The following is a 19,372-nucleotide window of genomic DNA, read 5'->3' as shown; positions in this document are numbered from 1 at the left end:
TTTCTTTCATTAAACCTCTATCTTGTTCTTTTTTTAATATTCCAATAGAAGTGTTCATTTTTTAAAAAATACAGAGCTTTTTAAAAAGTTAATTCTAAGTGATTGCTTTATTTTTCAGAGTTTTTTACTAAATATTCACATTTAAGGTATTTCGCCCTCTTTAGATTGGCCACAGGCTTTCTGTTCATAACAAATTTGTTAGTATATTTATATGATCAAATTGTAGTAAGAAAAGATTTATGTTTAATGTTTCTAGCTGTGTAGATTTTTACAGAATCATGATGCAGCTCCAATAGTTTCTTATGTAGTAAGAGAGGGAAATGGCTCACCTAGGTAAGCTTTTAAAATAAGAATAAAGAAATTAAAATAAGCGTTTCTTGTAAAAGTATGATGTTGTCTTTATCAGCATTTATTTAATCACTCCTGTTCACATGCCCCAAAAACACTGAGGTGGTCTTCAGTGGCAGAATGGTGGGTTTGTAAGATTCATGAGAGTCCATGCCAAGTCCAATTTAATTCCAGAGCAATCATGCTATTAAACATCGCTTATTGCCTCAGTGCCCATTGTTCAGCTTAACCTTTAAATGCTAGTGATAATTAACTACTTTATTGTTCTGTCAGGAAACTCCAGCATGTACTCCGATCTACAGTAAAATTCACAAATAAAATACTGCTATTTGTATGTGCCAATAAATAAGCATAAAAATCTAAATAAGCATTATCTTTATTAATTTTTAAGAAAGTACTTAATCATTGTTTACAAACCAATTTGTCCTTTTGGATAGAGTGGAAATAACTTTCAATAAAATATATCAGAATCAAAATAACCAGATAGTTATTAATCATACACATGGACATTAATTTTTAAAAATATCAAATTAGTAGGATTAAGGCATTTAGAAGTAGGTTATCACTTCTCGGTCTTTTGGCTAAAATCAGTTGTAGAAGTAGTGAAGTAGTAAAGGTAAAGAAGAGACAGAAATTTCATACTGCCAGTTCCAAGGGCATCACTACTCAGATCTTACAGTAGCAAAGGGTTTCCCTTGGAACTGTTCAGCCTAAAGGACAATCTGAAGGGGACTGTATCATAGGAATTTGGGATTAAGATTAAGGAATACAGAGGGGATGTTTTGTCATTTATGTTCAAAAACATTTCTGGGCAGTTCTGTGCTGCTCCCTATGCCAGCTTTCCCTGCCCCCAGGACTCTACAGCCTAGAGTAGGAAGTGGCCTTGCAAACAAATAGCCATAAATTGATAATCAGGGCTCTGTTCTTTGGGTGAACAAAATGTTAAAGGAACAGAGGAATGAGTGATAATTCTACCTACCAGTATCTGAAGGACTTTTGAAAAGTGATAGTGAAGCTGGTTCTTTTTTTGATTTTTTACAGAGAGGAAGGGAGAGGGATAGAGAACTAGAAACATTGATGAGAGAGAAACATCAATCAGCTGCCTCCTGCACACCCCCTACTGGGGATGTACCTGCAACCAAGGTACATGCCCTTGACCGGAATCGAACTTGGGACCCTTGAGTCAGAAGGCCGATGCTCTATCCAATGAGCCAAACCAATTAGGGCAAAGCTGGTTCTTACGAATGAGGAAATTTCAAAAGATGCTGAGGGAAAGGGCATTCTCTGGAGCCTGGCAAAAAGACTACAGATGCAATATAAATACACGGAGAATCGGGGAACTGTAAGCTCATGGTGCTGAGAAAAGCCAGGACCCTGCATCAGAGCAAAAAGGGAAGGCCTATAGTAGAAAAGAAACTCAACTCAGAAATTTGGATGGTGGGAAACCATTTGTTGCTTTTTTTAGGGATTCAGTTTGTTGAATATGTTGGAAATATTAGTCCCAGAAATGTAGAGGATAGACTGGGGAGGGGAGAAACGAGATCTGGGCTCTAGCATTAACACTGGTAACGCACAGGTGATGGTTATGTGCATGATTTCAGTGGAGCAGTGGTTATGAAAACCTGAGTTCATTGGGCCATGGTGTGAAAGCAAAGCAGAAGCATTGAACCAAGTCTACGTCTTGGGATCGAGGACTCAGTGAAGATATATGATAGTTAAGAAGCAATCCACTTTTAAAATCGTTTGGCTTCTAATGTTTGGTTTCAGTCTTCATCTTTACTAAATAATACCTGCCATCTTTTCTGCCACTAAGCTTAAGGATGGATGAACATTTGATATGGATAGTTACAGGTTTTGGTGCATGCATGAAGAGTATTTATAAAAAACCTTGAGATGAACTGGTACAGGAAGGAAGAATTTAGAAATACCTAGCCCCTATTAGTGGGAATCCACTCACTGGTCATTCTGATGGTTCTCCTCTATCTAATCTACCACCTTGCCGAAACTGGTTTGGCTCAGTGGGACACACTTCAGGGCAAACCACCCAGCCCCCACCCATGCACCAGGCCTCTATCCTATGTAATAAAATAATAATATGTAAATTGACCATCACTCCAACACACAAGAGGACTGCCCCCATGTGGTCAAAGATCCTGCTCCCATGTGGACACAAGATGGCTGCCACAAGATGGCCAGCAGGGGAGGGAAGATGGGAGGGACAAGACCTGCAAGGGAGGGCAGTTGTGGGTGATCAGGCTGGCAGGGGAGGGCAGTTAGGGGAGACCAGGCCTGCGAGGGCGGGGGGAGTTAGGGGCAATCAGACTGGCAGGGCAGCAGTTAGGCATCAATCAGGCTGACAGGGGAGTCGTTAGGGGGTGATCAGGCTGGCAGGCAGAAGTGGTTAGGGGCAATCAGGAAGGCAGGCAGGTAGAGCAGTTGGGAGCCTGCAGTCCCAGATTGGAGAGGTTGCAGGTTGGGCTGAGAGGCACACCCTCCGTGCATGAATTTCATGCATTGGGCCTCTAGTATTTCATAAATGAGTGAGATCATGTGATATTTATCTTTCTCGGACTGGCTTATTTCATTTGGCACATGGATAGAACTAGAAAGCATAGAACAATGCTTTCTAGTTCTATCCATGCTGTTGCAAATGGTAAGAATTCCTTCTTTTTACAGCAGCATAGTATTCCATTGTGTAGATGTAACACAGTTTTCTAATCCACTCATCTTCTGATGGGCATTTAGGCCTGTTTCCAAATCTTAGCTATTATAAATTGTGCTGCTATGAACATAAGGATGCATATATTCTTTCTGGTTGGTGTTTGTTTTCTTGGGATATATACCTAAAAGTGATATTACTGGGTCAAATGGTGGTTCCATTTTTTATTTTTATTTTTAGAAAATGCTGTACATTTTCTAAAACGTTTTAGAAAATGTTTTCCACAATGGCTGTACCAGTCTGTATTCCCACCAGCAGTGCAACAGGGTTCCTTTTTTCTCAGCATCCTCTCCAGCACTTGTCCTTTGTTGATTTGTTGATGCCATTCTGACAGGTGTGACATGGTACCACATTGTCGTTTTGATTTGCATCTCTCTGATGATTAGTGACTTTGATTATGTTTTCATATGTCTTCTGGCTTTCTGTATGTCCTCTTTCAAAAAGTGTCTATTTAGGACCTTTGTCCATTTTTTGATTGGGTTGTTTACCTTCCTTTTATTAAGTTGTATAAGTTCCCTATAAATTTTGGAGATTAAACTCTCATTGGAGATAACATTGGCAAATATGTTCTCCCATGCAGTGGTATTCCTTGTTGTTTTGTTGATGATTTCCTTTGCTTTGCAGAAGCTTTTTATTTTGATGTAGTCCTATTTGTTTATTTTCTCCTTAGTTTCCATCTCCCTAGGAGTGGTGTTGGTAAAGACATTGCTGCTACAAATGTCTGCTATTTTGCTAAGGAATTAATTTTATAGATGCTCCTTTTCCCTTTTCCTCCTTTGTTTTCTCTCTATATGTTTTCTTTTCACTTCCTCCTCTCTTCTGTTTCTTGTTACCAGCTTTGCAAGTGTGTACTAATGAACAAAAAGGAGATAAAGTCTCAAATGATCAATGACTTGTATGCTTGCACTTAAGCATACAGACACTGGGGAGTGAGGACACAAGCTGGGAAGAGTAGGGGGTAATGGGGGGATAAGGACACATATGTAATACCTTAATAAAGAAAAAATAAAATAAAAAAACCCACATTGTTTAATGGCTGATGGTCTCTCAACCCTGCTTCCCGTTCTGATTTCAGAGCTCTTCAGTATCCCCGTCAGCCAGTTTCCGAGGTGCTGAGAAGCACAGAAACTCCACAGACTACTCCTCTGATAGCAAAAAGCAGAAAACTGAAGAAAAAGAAATTGCAGCTCGTTATGTAGGTTCATTCACCTTTGCTTTGGAGGATGCCAGTTTACCTTGCTTTTTATCTATGGCCATGTTACCCTTTAACTGTTACCAGCCAAAACTAGAATACAGGATAATAACGTCCTAAGAGTGTGTGTGTGTGTGTGTGGGAGGGGGGTGGGAGGTCAAAGTTTTGTCTTAACTGATTAGCCTGAAGTCCTGTATGGGTGCAGGAGTGAGGAGTGCACACATGTATTGACGAGAACAGAGTACTTTATCTGGCAAAGAATTGAAAACTTGGGTATTCCGTATTATTATTTCTATAGATGTATTTGTTTCCCTCCATATATTTCCAGGTGGCTGAATTTTTTGTGGTCAGCTAGAAATGTCAAAGAAAAATATAAAATCATAGAAAACCTATTACAATGTTTAGATGACCTCCTGTGCTGAGGAGTACAGAAAGTCTAAGGCCTGGGACTTGCAGAGACATCCAGTATGTCCCTGGTATTGGTTGGCACTCATTTTTCTTCAGTGACTGGTTCATTTGGTCACATAGCAAAGGGAGCAAGCCAGATGGGACAGGGATGGAGGCAAGCAGTCCCCACTTCACTTCCTGTGATCTTGCCTAGCAGGACTGCAGGCCTGAGGGGCAGATGGGGGTGAGGTGGGGTGGAGGGGCTGAAAACAAGGGTTTTCATCTGAAAACTGCCTATTTTAAAATTATGGCTACTTACCCAGTTTTTATCTAAAACACTAACAGAACACATCATACCCATGTGTAGGCAGATTCAGTGTGGGTGTGCCAGTTTGCTGCTGATACTATAGAGTAACAAGGAAGCTATAAGCTTCCAGTTTTTCAAACTGTAGAATAGAATCATCATAACTACCTACCTCAGAGCTTCCAGCATGAGGATTAAAGGACATAGTACACTGTAGAGTGTTTAGCATCGTTTGGTACAGTTCATTTTTGTAAGACATGACCAGTTAATCTGGACTTAACTAGTGTGATTTTTTTTTTTTTTTTATGGGTGGAGGAGATAATACTTGTCACTTGTTAATACAGGACAGCGATGGTGAGAAGAGTGATGACAACTTGGTGGTTGACGTTTCCAATGAGGTATGTTTACGGCTCATTTAGCTTCCTATTTTTACCCAGCTTTAACAATGACTAGTGTCCTAACAATTGGTATCTTCAATGTTTTCTTAATTTTTAAAAGTAACTGCTTTATATTTACTTGGAAATTTTGCGTATTACTGACTTTCTATGTTACCGATGCTTGTTATTGCGATTATTTTCTATGATGTACAAGTGTGTTTTGCTCCCACTCCAAATGCACACCAGACCTCTGTGTTAGCCTATAGATCTTATTGACAAGTGACTTGCCAATTTTTAGAGTTTGGATTTTTGTTATATATAAATACTATAAATTTTTAGTATTTTCTTTGTCCTCGATACTGAATATTTTCTTCAGTGATTCAGTGACTTATCTATTCCAGAATATTTTGCATTTCTAAGCTATTAAATACTTACAGTTAGAAACGTCCACACCCAAGTACTCCAGCATTGTGAATGTTCTGTGCTGCATTAATACCCGAGATGTTACTTTGTAGGATCCCTCTTCCCCTCGAGGGAGCCCAGCACATTCCCCCAGAGAGAATGGCTTGGACAAGACTCGCCTGCTCAAGAAAGATGCCCCCATCAGCCCAGCCTCAATTGCATCCTCCAGCAGTACTCCTTCCTCCAAATCCAAAGAACTTAGCCTTGTAAGCAGTTCACCATCTTTCTCAGTGTTGCTATTTCAGGATGATTGGGTTTGACATTTTTTTTCCTTTTCACATTTTTCTATAGGACATTTATTTCCAAATATATGTATATGTTCAGCATTCAAGTTTAATTGACAGGCATTTTTGGAGCAGATGGGTTTACCGATTTGTCAGTGATGGGTGTTTGTTTTGTGAGTTTCTGCAAGGCGAGAGTGGGAGGTGGGGACGTTGAGTAATACATGTCTTAGTGAAGATGAAGAAATGCACACTGGGGTCACAGAGAGTTTTGTCACCTGTGGTTTATGGTAAATTTAGTTTTTGGCATGGATGTGATTTTGTTGCTAGTTTTGGTTGAATTACCATGCTATATATGACTGCAATAATTTTCCTTTTCTATCTAAAAAATAATCTTTCTTTTAAAAAAATTCACCTTGACTCATACTACAAATCAGAAATGCTATTGAAACTGCTGGCAAGTCAGGGTGATCTCCTCATAACCCCCTCTGTGGCTATGCAGTTAATTTTGTGTTTTTTTGTGGCACCCTCCTTTTTCCTCACCCGTTATTTCCTTGTAACCTAACATTAACAAGAACAAAAGTACAAATTTAGTTTTTAAGTAACCTTTTGAATTCACTGCTAAAGGAAAAAAAAAAAAAAAAATCAACAGGTTTTTTTTTTTGCAAATTAATGGACTAAGTCTGACCAGGAGCTAGATTAATTTTTTTTGTTTGTTTCTCTGACCTTTTTGCCTTTTCGGAGAGGATCAGCACAGATCCTCTGTGCTGATCTGTATGATGACTCAGGCTTGGATCTTTTCTAAGGGGATCTGTTAACCTGGAAGTCTCAGTGACTTAAACTGTCCACCAGGAGCCCAACTCAAACCATTCAGTCTTAAAACTACCAGCAAGTGGTGGTCATAGAAATCATGACCTGTTCGCATCCATAGGACGCTCACCAGTTTTCTGGAAGTAGTCCACTTTACTCTAAATTCACCTTCTTTGTATGTTCTCCTGGACATTGGTTTTGTGGTCTCAGGGAACTCTTTTTAGCTTTCTTTAATTAATGAAAAAAAGGCCCAAGCTGAAGAACCTTTTCCTATTGTTTTTTATTTTCTTTACCTTCTTTTAAAATGTAAAACATCATTGTTTTTAAACATAATTCTTAAAACTGTGTTCTCATTGCCAGTGTATCTTATTGCATCTCTTGTTAGAATGAAAAATCTACTACTCCTGTTTCAAAGTCCAATACCCCTACTCCACGAACCGATGCACCCACCCCAGGCAGTAATTCCACTCCTGGATTGAGGCCTGTAGCTGGAAAACCACCAGGCGTCGACCCCTTGGGTTAGTAAAAAAAAAGTTTTCTCCATATTTATATGTTGCTTGATTTTTACAGAAATTAAAGCAGCTTAAAGAGTGCGGTTCTTTAAGAGTTAATAACCAGCATTTTTTGGCTGTTTGACAAAGTTTCTTAACCCGACCAGGCACGATGTCTGGCACATAGTAAATGTTTAATAAAATAAAGTGAATGAACGAATTCTGATGAAGGCCTGGATGATTTTTGAGAATATAAAAATAAGCTTATTTGAATCATCCTATTTTTAATGTATATAAGAATGTCTGACTTCATTATTGTTACCTATGTTCTTTGTTTTTCTCTTTCCTCTTTCCTTCGTCTGTAGCTTCAAGCCTAAGGACCCCAATGGCAGTTCCTTGTCCATATCCAACCCCGTTTGGGATCGTGCCCCATGCTGGGATGAATGGGGAGCTGACCAGCCCTGGAGCTGCCTATGCAGGGCTGCACAACATCTCCCCGCAGATGAGTGCTGCTGCTGCTGCCGCCGCCGCTGCGGCTGCTTATGGAAGATCACCAGTGGTACGTCTGTGGTTTTTATAAAATAAACATTTCAGGGCACAGAGGATAATAATTCATGTTCTTCCAATGCGGTCTGTATAATTTGAGTTATTTATAGTGTGTATTTATAAATTAAACTATATGTAATTATATCATGATATCTATTTTCTTTTGTAAGGAGGGAATTTCTTTTTTATTTTCCATTTAAAAAAAATCTTAAATCTACCAAAGGATAGCAAGTATTTCAATAATTTTGTGAGTGCTTCCTTTCCATAATAAGCATGAATAATTATTAGTATATTTTTATGTATGTGCCACTCCCAGTTATGTTACCTAGAAATCATAAACATCCCATCATTTCATCAATAAATGGATAATTCCATATATGTTTCTAAAATGTTATTTTTAAAGAATCTGTCTCCCAGGTTTTAGAAAAGATACTGAGAAAGATGAAATGAGTAAATGTAACTGTCTGTTTTTATTATTTTGCTTGCAAAAAAAAAATGTAGGTTGGATTTGATCCACACCATCACATGCGTGTCCCAGCAATACCTCCAAACCTGACAGGCATTCCAGGAGGAAAACCGTGAGTACCTCTGTCCCCCCAGCTCACTGTGCACCAGGCTCTGGGTTCTGCTGGCCCTTTAAACTTTGGGCACTGCTAGACAGTGTAGGGCAGTTCCTGTGGCTTGCATTTTTTTTCCTTGTGAAGTATTTTCCATTTTCTCTTAGCATAAGGAAAGAGGTAATGAGGTGAGGTTTGTGTTTTCAATTTAAAATCTTCAGCTGCTAATATGAAAATGCAAATTGCTGAGGCGTCTCCAGCAGTCAGGTTTTCTCTACGTCTGTTACTGTTTTCGAGGCAATTCTTTTGTTGCCTTAAAAAAAAAAGTCTCATATGTAAACCTGGATGCTCAAAATTTGAGCATGTTGGGAAAAGACATGCCAGACTTTAAAGGCTGAAAAGAAAGAAGTGTGGTTTTATGCTCAATTGTGTTTCCGGAAAAGTGGCTTGCTCTGTTGTCAGCTGGCTTCTTGTCTTGGGATCTGGATATTTGGAGTTCCTCTATTCATAGCACCTCTTGAGTCATGAATGATAAACTTGTACACATCATTGTTCCAGCCTCTTCTTGTACATTCTGATCTTGCCATATCTCATTCCACATCCTTCATTTCAATCCAGTATAACTTTCAAATAATATAACCGTGGACAGGTCTCTCTGCTATTTGGCTTCATAATCCCAGATACAAAACTCTATACTAATGAAAAAGAAATATGCAAATTGACCCTTCCTCCATGATGACCATCAGCCAATCAGGAGTGAGTATGCAAATTAACCCAACAAAGATTGATTAATTTGCATACATAGACTCGGAGCAGCAGAGGGGGGGCAGGATGCCTGCTATGATGAAGAGGGTGGGGGCAGGGGGAGGCAGAGGGAGCTACAGGAGTGGTGCTCTGGCTGGAGTGAAGACTGAAGGCTCTGGCCAGAATGAAGGTGGAAGGCAGCAGCCTGAGCGAAGGCCTAGGACCTAAGTGCTGGATGAAAACCAGTGCCAGCAGCCAGGGGAAGGAAGGCCTATTCTTGCACAAATCTTTGTGCAACAGGCCTCTAGTTTACTATAAAATAACACTGGATTTTCCTTTAAAATCCCAGCTCGATTCCTCTCTTTTGGGAAGCATCCCATCAGCCCCTCTCTACCTTATCAGTCACATGTGTTTTCTATTCTCATTTCTCTTTCCTCTGGCATCCTGTCTGTCACCTATACACACCATATACATGCTGCTTCCCCAATCACTAGTGCTTTCTCACTTGCCCTCTGCTTTCCAAACTCAGCCTTTAGTAGCAGCTAAATCCCCTTGGCACACAGGCCTCCCTACTGGCTTGCCTACCTTGGGGCATTTGCTTTCTCTGATCCTTTGTGCACATTCAGGTCTTCTGTGGCCTATTGTCTCACTTTGGGTCTCTGCTAAGATGTCATTTTGAGTGTTCAGCCCTGACAGCCCTATCTAAAATAGCATCCTGTTCGTCTTTCCTCCCCATCATTGTTCTTTTTTGTTCCTTGCCATTTTCATACTTGTCTATAGCCATTATCTGTCTCTCCCCACTTGAATGTAAGTTCCATGATAACAGAGCAGAAGAGCTCCTGGCTGTTCAGTTACAGAGTAGCTCCAGCGCCTAGAATGGTACCTGGTTCACGGTTGTTGATCACAATTTATACCTATTGGGTGCATGGATGAAAGAAAGAAAATATGTGCCAATCTCTCCCTTTTCTGACTTCCCATTGCTTAGTTATTTACTAAGTATACACTCAGGGACTGGTCACCTTTTTATCTACTAAGTGTTCTCTTTCTCTCCCCAAGTTGCCTGCCCCTCAGTCTTAATCATCCCTGACCATGACCCTTTTCTTCACTTTCCCCCTGATATATCAAACTCTTGGTTCTTCCTTCTGTAACTTACTGCTTTACATTCTCTTTTCTGTTGGATCAGACACGTTCTGGCTCCATAGTCAAGTTGCTCAGTAAGTATTTGACTGATTATTAAGGGAGGCAACACAAATTAGACTTCAAGTTCCTTGAGAGTTGAAGGTATAATCAATTATCATAAAATTCTATGTACATATGTGTGTTCTGCAAATAGTTGTTTACTGACAAGTCTTGTTGACCAAGAACTTTGATGTATTTGAAGGTGAAAAGTTTGGTCTATATTGCAAGCAGTGACTAAATAACAAGGTCAAAGGATTAATCAAATAACTCAAATACCCATGAGTTCTATATGAAGCCATGGGGATGGAGGGCTCCCTTAGGAAAGAGGCATCATCCAGTGTTCAGGTACTGCAGTCACTGCTTAAACAGCAGTTGCACCCACAGCTATAGTAAAATCACCAGAGCAGATGAGGTGGTGCTTCTCTCAGCTGCTGCCCAGTGGCTCCCTTCATTCCCGCAGTCTTGACTCTCGGTATTATAAACATCGTGAAAGCCTTTTAGAAGGCTTGATGGGTTGGAGGATAGTTGAGAAATGTTGTTCCTAGGAGTGCTAACAGTCACAGCTAATGTAATTGTCAGATGACACCAGGAATCCCAGAGAATGTGGTATGGTCCACAAAGTATGGCTTCTGGAGTGAGACAGATGCAAGTTCGATTCTGACTCTGCCAATTTACAATTGTGAAGAGAGTGATTTTGTTCAGTTTTTTAATTTAGTGAGCTTCAGTTGGCTTATCTGTAAACTAGGGCTTGCATCACCAGACAAGGAGGATATGAGGATGAAATAAGATAATATGTTACATGTTTAGTACCCTGTTTGATACAGAGTGGCTATTCACTCAACTACAGTATTATTTTCTGTTTAGCTTTGCCCCAGTTTTTCAACCTCATATTTCAACCTCAGGTTTTCTCATTGCGCAGAATATAGGGTGCAGAAGTGGCCAAAGAAGTTTAGATTGAGTACATTAAGTTCCATATTCCTGTTATTGTGATGTCTTTCTATAACAGGGCATCAAAGCATAAATTCACATTCATTTATGTGTATAGAGATAATATACTTTTATTATAGACTAGAGGCCCGATGCACAGAGATTTGTGCAAGAATAGGCCTTCCTTCCCCTGGCTTCGCTCCTGGCTGTCCAGGAGCCTGCAGGTCCTCTCTCCCAGCGAGAGCACCACTCCTGTAGCTCCCTCTGAACCTTCCCTCTTCCTCATAGCAGTTGTCCCGCTCCACGCCTACATATGCAAATTAACCCACCGAAACAAATTTTCTGGGGTAAAATAGGACAGGTTTAGGAAATATTAGAAATTTTGGAAATTATGGGGACCATGGAGGAAGCACAGGGCTGCAGAGCAGCAGAAGGTATATTTCCCTAGAATGGGGGAGCTGAAAAGCTGCAACATGTACATTTTCATAGAATGAGGGTGCTGGGAACAGCCAAAGGTCTATATTTACAAAATAAAGAGAAGGAAACCCTTCATTCAGAAGGAGAAGAAGAAAGCCCAAATAGGACAAAGGAATAGGACAATAAGGAAGGAGGGGAGAAAACCTCACATGTCCTATGTGAGGTTCAACCTTTGAGCCCAGGAGTTACTATGGTAACCAGTCTAAGGAAATAGTGATAGGGATATCAAGGCACCAGTATCTGCAGTCTATATAAGCCCTGGGGAAAAAGAACTCAGTGGAACTCTTCCTCCTCTCTACATGGGAGTCCATTCTATGGGACTCTTTCCCTTCCCTACTTGGAAGTCAGTTCTGTGGGACTCTTCTCCCTCCCTATGTGGGAGTCTGTACTTGTTCTTCAATAAATCTCCATCTTTGTTATACCACTTTCTGTCCATGGATTCATTCTTTGATTCCAGTAGACAAAGAATCTGGGTTCCATTCCAAAAATTTGGTATCATCGCCATCTTTGGTTAATTTGCATACTCACTCCTGATTGGCTATTGGTTTATCAGAGAAATAGTCAATTTACATGTTTGTCTATTAGGTAATATGTTTAGAAAAGAAATGATTTTACTGATTATGTGACTTTTCAGATTATAAGATACAAAATTGTGAAACTTTGTGTTGTGCATACTTTTCAACAGAAAAAAATAAATACTTTTTGTGGTAGAACATCTATATATATAAAAGGCTAATTTGCTAAATGTTCATCTGGGTAATGACATCAGGTAGCAATGCCCAGCTTTCTCTCCCTAACGAATAGCCTCCTTGCAGTTTCTTCAGCCCAGGAACACTACTTGCTTTATAGCCAGATGGAAACATTTTACACTTTAACCAAATGTCTGTGAAGTGATCCTCACTGAAGTCCTGGACTAGGTACAGAGGAGACTCGGTGGAATCCTATTTTCATTAGTTGGAAAATGGAGATTTAGAAAGCTTAGAAACTTGAACCTACTGAAAAGAAGTAAGAAATGGTGGAACTTGAAAATGAATTCAGGTTTTCTCATTGCGCAGAATATAGTCAAACAATGCTGCAATTAAATAGTTTACCCTTTGTTCTCCCTGTGTGATCTACAATAATAACTTGCTTCGTGTTGATATTTACTGCTGTGTTTCTGACAATTACCTGAAAGAGAAGTTGGTGTGTTTCACTGGGCTGGAAAAGTTTAGTTAAATCAGAAATCAGGTCTAATTAAGCAATTTTATCTATATACATATATATATAAAAGACTATGTTGACTCGTTTATGCACGATTCATATAAAGCTCTCATTGGTGCCAATCGCACACATGTTTTGATCTGTCATTGTCAATTGTGAATTTAGTTGACACTTCTATTAGAGAGAAAGGGCGAATAGTGATATTAAAATATTTCTTATAATTAATTTTCTTTCAATGTGCACAAATCCATGTACCGGGACACTAGTAAAACATAATAAATCACCTAAGGTCACCCCTCTCCCCCACACACACACAGTAACTGCCTTTCCCCAGAAAGACTTTAAGAATTGAGCATCTCTGTCTTAATTAGTTTTATAAAATGAATTGCTAGATATTATAAAAAATTATAATTAAATGCATGTTCCAAACTAATGAATAAAATAGCATTTATTTGATAATTCACATTGGGTGCTCTAGTCTCTTCTGGTGAATTAGCAAGGGTTCCACTCAGTATATAATTGGAATGACAACATAGTTTAAATTCAACATAAGCCAAAATGGACTTTCTCTCTCAACTCTGCTTAAATGAGGCTTCTATAAATAGTGTGAAACTATTCGATTAAAACCATGGTACTAATTGTATTACAGGCTATGGCATGTGAATTCAGCCATAACAAAGACCTCAGGTTTATGGGGTTTAGGCTGCTCACAATTCAGAAGTCTTTTCTTGCTGTTTTTTGGGGGGGGTTTTTATAAAGCAAGATTTTTCAAAACAGGAACAATGCTTGAAACATGGTAAATCCTCAAGTATTTGTTGACTGGCTAACCTACTAGTAAGTTCATATGCTCCTTACAGAACCTACTTTTCTATCATACTTTATAAAGTAGAATAGCCAGATCTTTAATTGTGAATTCAAGGTCTAGTTCAGACTTAAAACATTGGAAAAGGTGTTGCAAAGTATGAGAAGGGAGAATGTAACATTACAGTATTGGACCTCTTAGTGAGGGTAAAGGAGGTGGATTGTGTGAAGGCCAAGGACATTCTTTAAGCTAGGATTTCATCAAAAGGTGATGATCCAAATAAAATAATTGTGATGCGCATGTTTTAAAAAGAATGATGTGCAGATTTCTTGACTGTTTGAAGCACAGTTCTGTCAGAAAGTTCAAACTTCCTATGTTCTCTTCACCATCTGCTTTAGAGATCCATTCTTAGCTCTTGGTAGCTTCACCTGCCTTTGTGCACAGCTGGTCACTATATACTAAGTATATTGGTTAATAATTTGGATTTTGTAATCAAAGGAAAGGCGATAATTTCAAGAGAAACATCAAAAGTGCTTTATTTAAGTAATGTCCATTGCTAGCTACACATTTCCCCCATCTTTCAGGTAATTTGTCGATACCGTCCCAATAGAACTTTTCTTGTTTTGAGGCAGACCATTCAGAGACCCAATTTTCCACTTTTTTATACACAGTGGTGCCTCACACAACGAACTTAATTCGTTCCAGGAGCAAGCTTGTTATGCGAAAAGTTCGTTATGTGAAACGCGTTTTCCCATAACAATACATGTTAAAAAAATAATTCGTTCTGTAGCATAAAATATGCTAAGATGACATAAAAAAAATATGCCAAGATGACATATTTTTATTTAGATACATCTAAAAACATAATTTTTTTTTAAAAAAACACATTTTTTTAATTTTAAGACAGACTAAGTAGAGTCTACCGAATCTTGCACATCTTCATCCATTTTCTGCTTTTTGGCCGATGGTTTCATGAAAAACCTGTCCAAAGTTCGCTGTGCGATGCGTTCGTTATGCGAGGCACCACTGCATTTTGAAGTGCTGCTCAGAAAATACGTGTGCCATCCATCAGAACAAGTGGTAATCTGAAGGAGCATGGTCTGGGGAATACAGTGGGTGGGTTAATACTTCCCAGGCAAGATATTTTAATGTGTCTTTAACTGGCTTTGAAGTGTGTGATGGTGCGTCATCATGAAGCAAAATTACTTTACCGTGTCTTCTGGCACATTCTGGTCATTTCACGATCAAAGCATAGTTCAAATTGATTACTTGTTGTTGGTAGCAATTAGTATTAATGGTTTCACCTGGTTTTAGAAGCTCATAATACACCACACCTTCCTGATCGCACCAAATGCAGAGGATTATCTTCTTTCCAAAGTGATTTGGCCTTGCAGTCAATATTGATGGTTGATCTGAATCAACCCATGATTTTGTGCATTTGGGATTCTCAAAATAAATCCACTTTTCATCGCCAGTCACAATTCGATGCAAAAAAGACTTTCATGCTGTTGAAATAACATTTTACTGATGACTTTTTGGTTTTCCATTTGTCTTTCATTCAGTTGATGTGGTGCCCATTTTTCTTCCCTTAAAATCTTTCCCATTGCTTGTAAATGATCGGAAATTGTTTGCTGAGCAACATTTAATCTTTCTGTAAGTTGTTTTTGAGTTTGACATGCATCTTCATCCAATAATGCATGTAATTGTTGGTCTTCAAATTTTTTTTCTGTTGATCTGAATGTTCTTTGTCTTTTACATGGAAATCATCACTTAAAAAAAATGTATTTTATTGATTTTTTACAGAGAGGAAGGGAGAGGGATAGAGAGTTAGAAACATCGATAAGCTGCCTCCTGCACACTCCCCACTGGGTATATGCCCACAACCAAGGTACATGCCCTTAACCAGAATCGAATCTAGGACCCTTGTGTCCTCAGGCTGACGCTTTATCCACTGAGGCAAACCGGTAAGGGTGAAATCATCACTTTTAAAGTGTTTAAACCAGTGTTCACAAGTATCTTGAGATGGAGCATGTTCACCATAAGCTTCCCAACGTATACGATAACTTTTCTTCAAAATTAATGTATTAAAACTTCCTGCAATTGCTCTTTTTATTGGCATGAAATTCAACATTTTTAAGTGTAAAAATATCTATGATGTTAACACCTTCAGCAAATTTGACATATGAAATTTTGAAGCTTGCTGTCAATACAATAAAATAGAATACATATCAAATCGCATATATGTCAACATATGTGTAACTCCCTCTATTGAAGAAAATCCACATTATTAACCGGTACACCTAGTATTTCTCTGGATCCCCACACCCTCTCACACTTCCTAGATGATAAACCATTTGTGGATAAGGCCAGTGTCCTGCCTGATTTTGTATTCTTAGCATGACATATCAGAGTATGTGGCTTGGAGTGTGCTTTCTGATGCATCTAATTGGATAGAAAAAGAATAGTTCTTCAAGCTTGGGTAGTTCTGATATCTAGAAAGTTCGGCTTTTAGTACTCATGCCAGTATTTATTGCATTGTACATATCAAAGAGTTGTTGAAACCTGATACATAGTATGTATTAGAGCTTTATTTTTTTTTTCAATCTTAAGTATCACACAAACTTGCAGCAGAGGACCACATTATGTCCTTAATGCAAATAGACTTTTGAAATTCTTAATAAGGGAGTTCCAGGACCATCATAGGTGTTCACAGAGTGGTTGTGGTTAAATTGAAGACTTCTCCTATTGAAAACCTCCGAAGAAATTGTAGGTCTGGTTTCTTAACTATTTAAATTCTCAAAGCTCTTTAAAAACCACTTAGTGATTCTAAAGAGGAGAGAAGGGATGTCTTTTCAAGCAAATTATCATTAAGAATGTATAACACCATCTAAACTTGGAATAACCTTTCTTTCCATGTCTTTAAGATTTAGTCTTCATGACCTCTTAATTGCTAAATCAATTAGCCTTTTTCTCGGTCATCATCTCTCAGAATCTCAGCCTTTCTCTACAGGCATCAAGAGGCATCTTCTCCTTGCCTGAGCCGACACCTGGCTCTCTCTTGAGGGGCCCCTCCACTGCAGCCCTGTTTCATACCCACAATCCTCAGGGCCATGGTGGGGTGATAAAGGCTGTGTTGTCATTGTCCACCATCCCCACTGGCTGCTCTGGTCTCTTCTAGAATCGAACTCTTTTACCTTTTTTGTAAAAACCCTGTGCCGTCAGGCTCATGCCCTTGGACTCTACCTGCTTTTCCACCTTGTTGGGGGACTTTCCCCAATTCATTAAGGTCTTGGCACTGGCTTAAGGTCTCCCTCCAGCAGTGTCCACCATCATCCTGGGTGACATGGTGTTCATTCACAATGTCAGTCCCACAGTAACTGCATCTTGGGTCTTGGACCAGGTCACCTCCAGTGAGTTTCTGCCTTTTTAAACTTTTGTTACCTACTCACACACTCACAAAGAAGACCTTGTCATCACCACTCACTGGGTCACCTTCAGAATTCAAATGCCCCATAAAACACAGCTTCCTCTACCTTCACCCAGCCAGAGTAATTTTTGAATTGCAAATTTATTCCCAGCTTTCTCACAGTCTCCCAAGCCCTAGCTGCTGCTTCTCCCTAGATGACAGCACTAGTCCCTGGCTACTTTTCCTTTTTTTATCCTGCCACCAACATTTCACTTTTCACCCAGCAATCAGAACAATCCTTTAAAATGTTAACTGAATCCTGTCACTCCCGTGTGCAAAATCTTCAGTGACTTCCCATTCTGCTCTGAATAACGTCCACACTCCTCATGACAACCTAATCAGCCTTTGTGAACATGGCCCTGCCTCTCTTCATCTTGTCCTTTTCCACTGGGCCTAGCCTTCTCCTTTGGTTCTGCTTTAAGGACTTTGTATTTGCTGCTTCTCTTCCATAACATTCCCCTTCACATGTGCAAGGCCTGTGTCCTTCCTTCTGATCTCATTCAAACAACACCTCAGACCTCTCCCTGCATCTTTAGTCTTTTATCTGAAAATAGAAGAGTGTGTGTGTGTGTGTGTGTGTGTGTGTGAGCGAGAGAGAGAGAGAGAGAGAGAGAGAGAGAGAGAGAGAGAGAGAGTTTAACCACCATTGAGGTTATTTTTATGCTAATCTGATATCTGTTTTCCCTTCTGGGATGTAGGCTCTGGTGGATAGGGGCTTTGTCTGTCGTATTCACTCTGATTCCCCAGCACCTGATAGAATTGGGCTCCTGAGGCATTTAATAAATATTCTCTGACTAAATGATAAGCATTGTATCTCACTCTACTCTTCAGTTTCCCATGCTCTTTCTCCTCATACTACCCTTGCTGGGGAAGTTAACATCCATTCCTAGATTGCTGCCCCATTGCCATATCCCTGTCCTCTCACCATGTCAAGTTGCCGGAGAGCCGTGGTATGAGCACTGTTCACAGCATTGACCATCTGACATTTTAATACTTATTTATGTGAATCTCTCACTAATGAAATTGCTGTTGTACCCACCTGCTGCCACCCACCCCCAGGCTGTAACTTCAGGAGAACAGGGGTATGTGGGTTCTTTCTGTTGTATCCCAGCCCTGTTAGCATAATGCTTGGCACTCTGGGTACCCAGGAAATGTGTGTTGAAAGAATGAATCTCTTGGTTGTCATATAATGAACCATTTTCTCCTTTCTTTCCATGCATCTTCTCTCCGGATTATCTGCCTCCCTGATTGTTCTTGTTGTAGATTCCTTAAAAGTACCCTGCTCTTAGATTCTGCATCTGTTCTGCTCATGACATATTCTGCTCAAGGATTATTCTTCCTGCTCTTTGGCTTCACTATCACTTCTTTGTGAATGACCAGACTGACCTTTTAGCCTGACTTCTCTCTTGAATCTACAGTGCTCAACTTCTGGTTGAGTTGTTTAGGTTCCCCTAGGCTAGGGGTGTCGAACTCAATCAGAGAAGGGGCCAAAATCTAAAATCCAGCCTAAATTGCGGGCCGAATGGTTTACTGAACAGTCATAAACTGACAATGTCATAAACTGACAGCGGAGTGCAGTGATGACAGCGCGGTGCGGGCCACATTGCAAGGCCTGGCGGGCTGGATTTGGCCCGCGGGCCTTGTGTTTGACACATGTGCCCTAGGCCCTCGAGTTGAAGAAAACCAAACCTTCTAATGTACTGTGGTCTACCTAGTCACCTGGGCTTCAAGCCTGAGTCCACCTCAGTACCTCTCTGTGTCAGGTCACACATCCACGGTCTCTCCAAGTTCTATTGATTTGACCAAAGAAATACCTTGCATCTGTTGTGTTCCTAGCTTCCTCCCTTCTTCCCTTCAGCAAGTCTAACATGCTGCTTTTCTTCTATTAACAGTTCTGAGGTCTACAGGGACAGAAAGCTCTCCCCTCTTTCTGGCGCCCACATCTTCCATAGCCACATACTTGCTTCATCCTCATGGGCCTCCTCAGTGATGGGCTGACTTTTTATGAATGTGGCTGTCCTGTAGATTTTTGCATTAAGGAACCATAAACTGTTTTAATTTGATTTAAATTTTCTCTACAGTTGTTCCAAGTGCTTGTCCTTTGTGTACCCACAGATGCTTTCCCTTGGTATGACTTTGGTCAACTTCTTCCATAAATGCACA

General features: G+C 39.8%; 1 protein-coding gene across 6 annotated transcripts in view; it reads left to right on the top strand.

Moving 5' to 3' along the window:
* LOC311629945 (transducin-like enhancer protein 4) overlaps positions 1-19,372 on the top strand; it is a 143,556-nt gene that overhangs the window by 114,567 nt on the left and 9,617 nt on the right. For all 6 annotated transcript variants that reach the window (XM_084898549.1, XM_084898546.1, XM_084898545.1 and 3 more), the window contains 6 exons: positions 4,143-4,262; positions 5,295-5,348; positions 5,843-5,995; positions 7,206-7,338; positions 7,677-7,870; positions 8,359-8,435. In XM_084898549.1, coding sequence (XP_084754675.1) covers positions 4,143-4,262; positions 5,295-5,348; positions 5,843-5,995; positions 7,206-7,338; positions 7,677-7,870; positions 8,359-8,435 — 731 coding nt within the window. The remainder of the gene's footprint in view (positions 1-4,142; positions 4,263-5,294; positions 5,349-5,842; positions 5,996-7,205; positions 7,339-7,676; positions 7,871-8,358; positions 8,436-19,372) is intronic.

This window comes from Pipistrellus hanaki (genome assembly GCF_964339955.1).
Source record: "Pipistrellus hanaki genome assembly, chromosome: 11".
Classification (NCBI taxonomy): Eukaryota; Metazoa; Chordata; class Mammalia; order Chiroptera; family Vespertilionidae; genus Pipistrellus; species Pipistrellus hanaki.
This window is presented reverse-complemented; position numbering and strand designations above follow the sequence as displayed.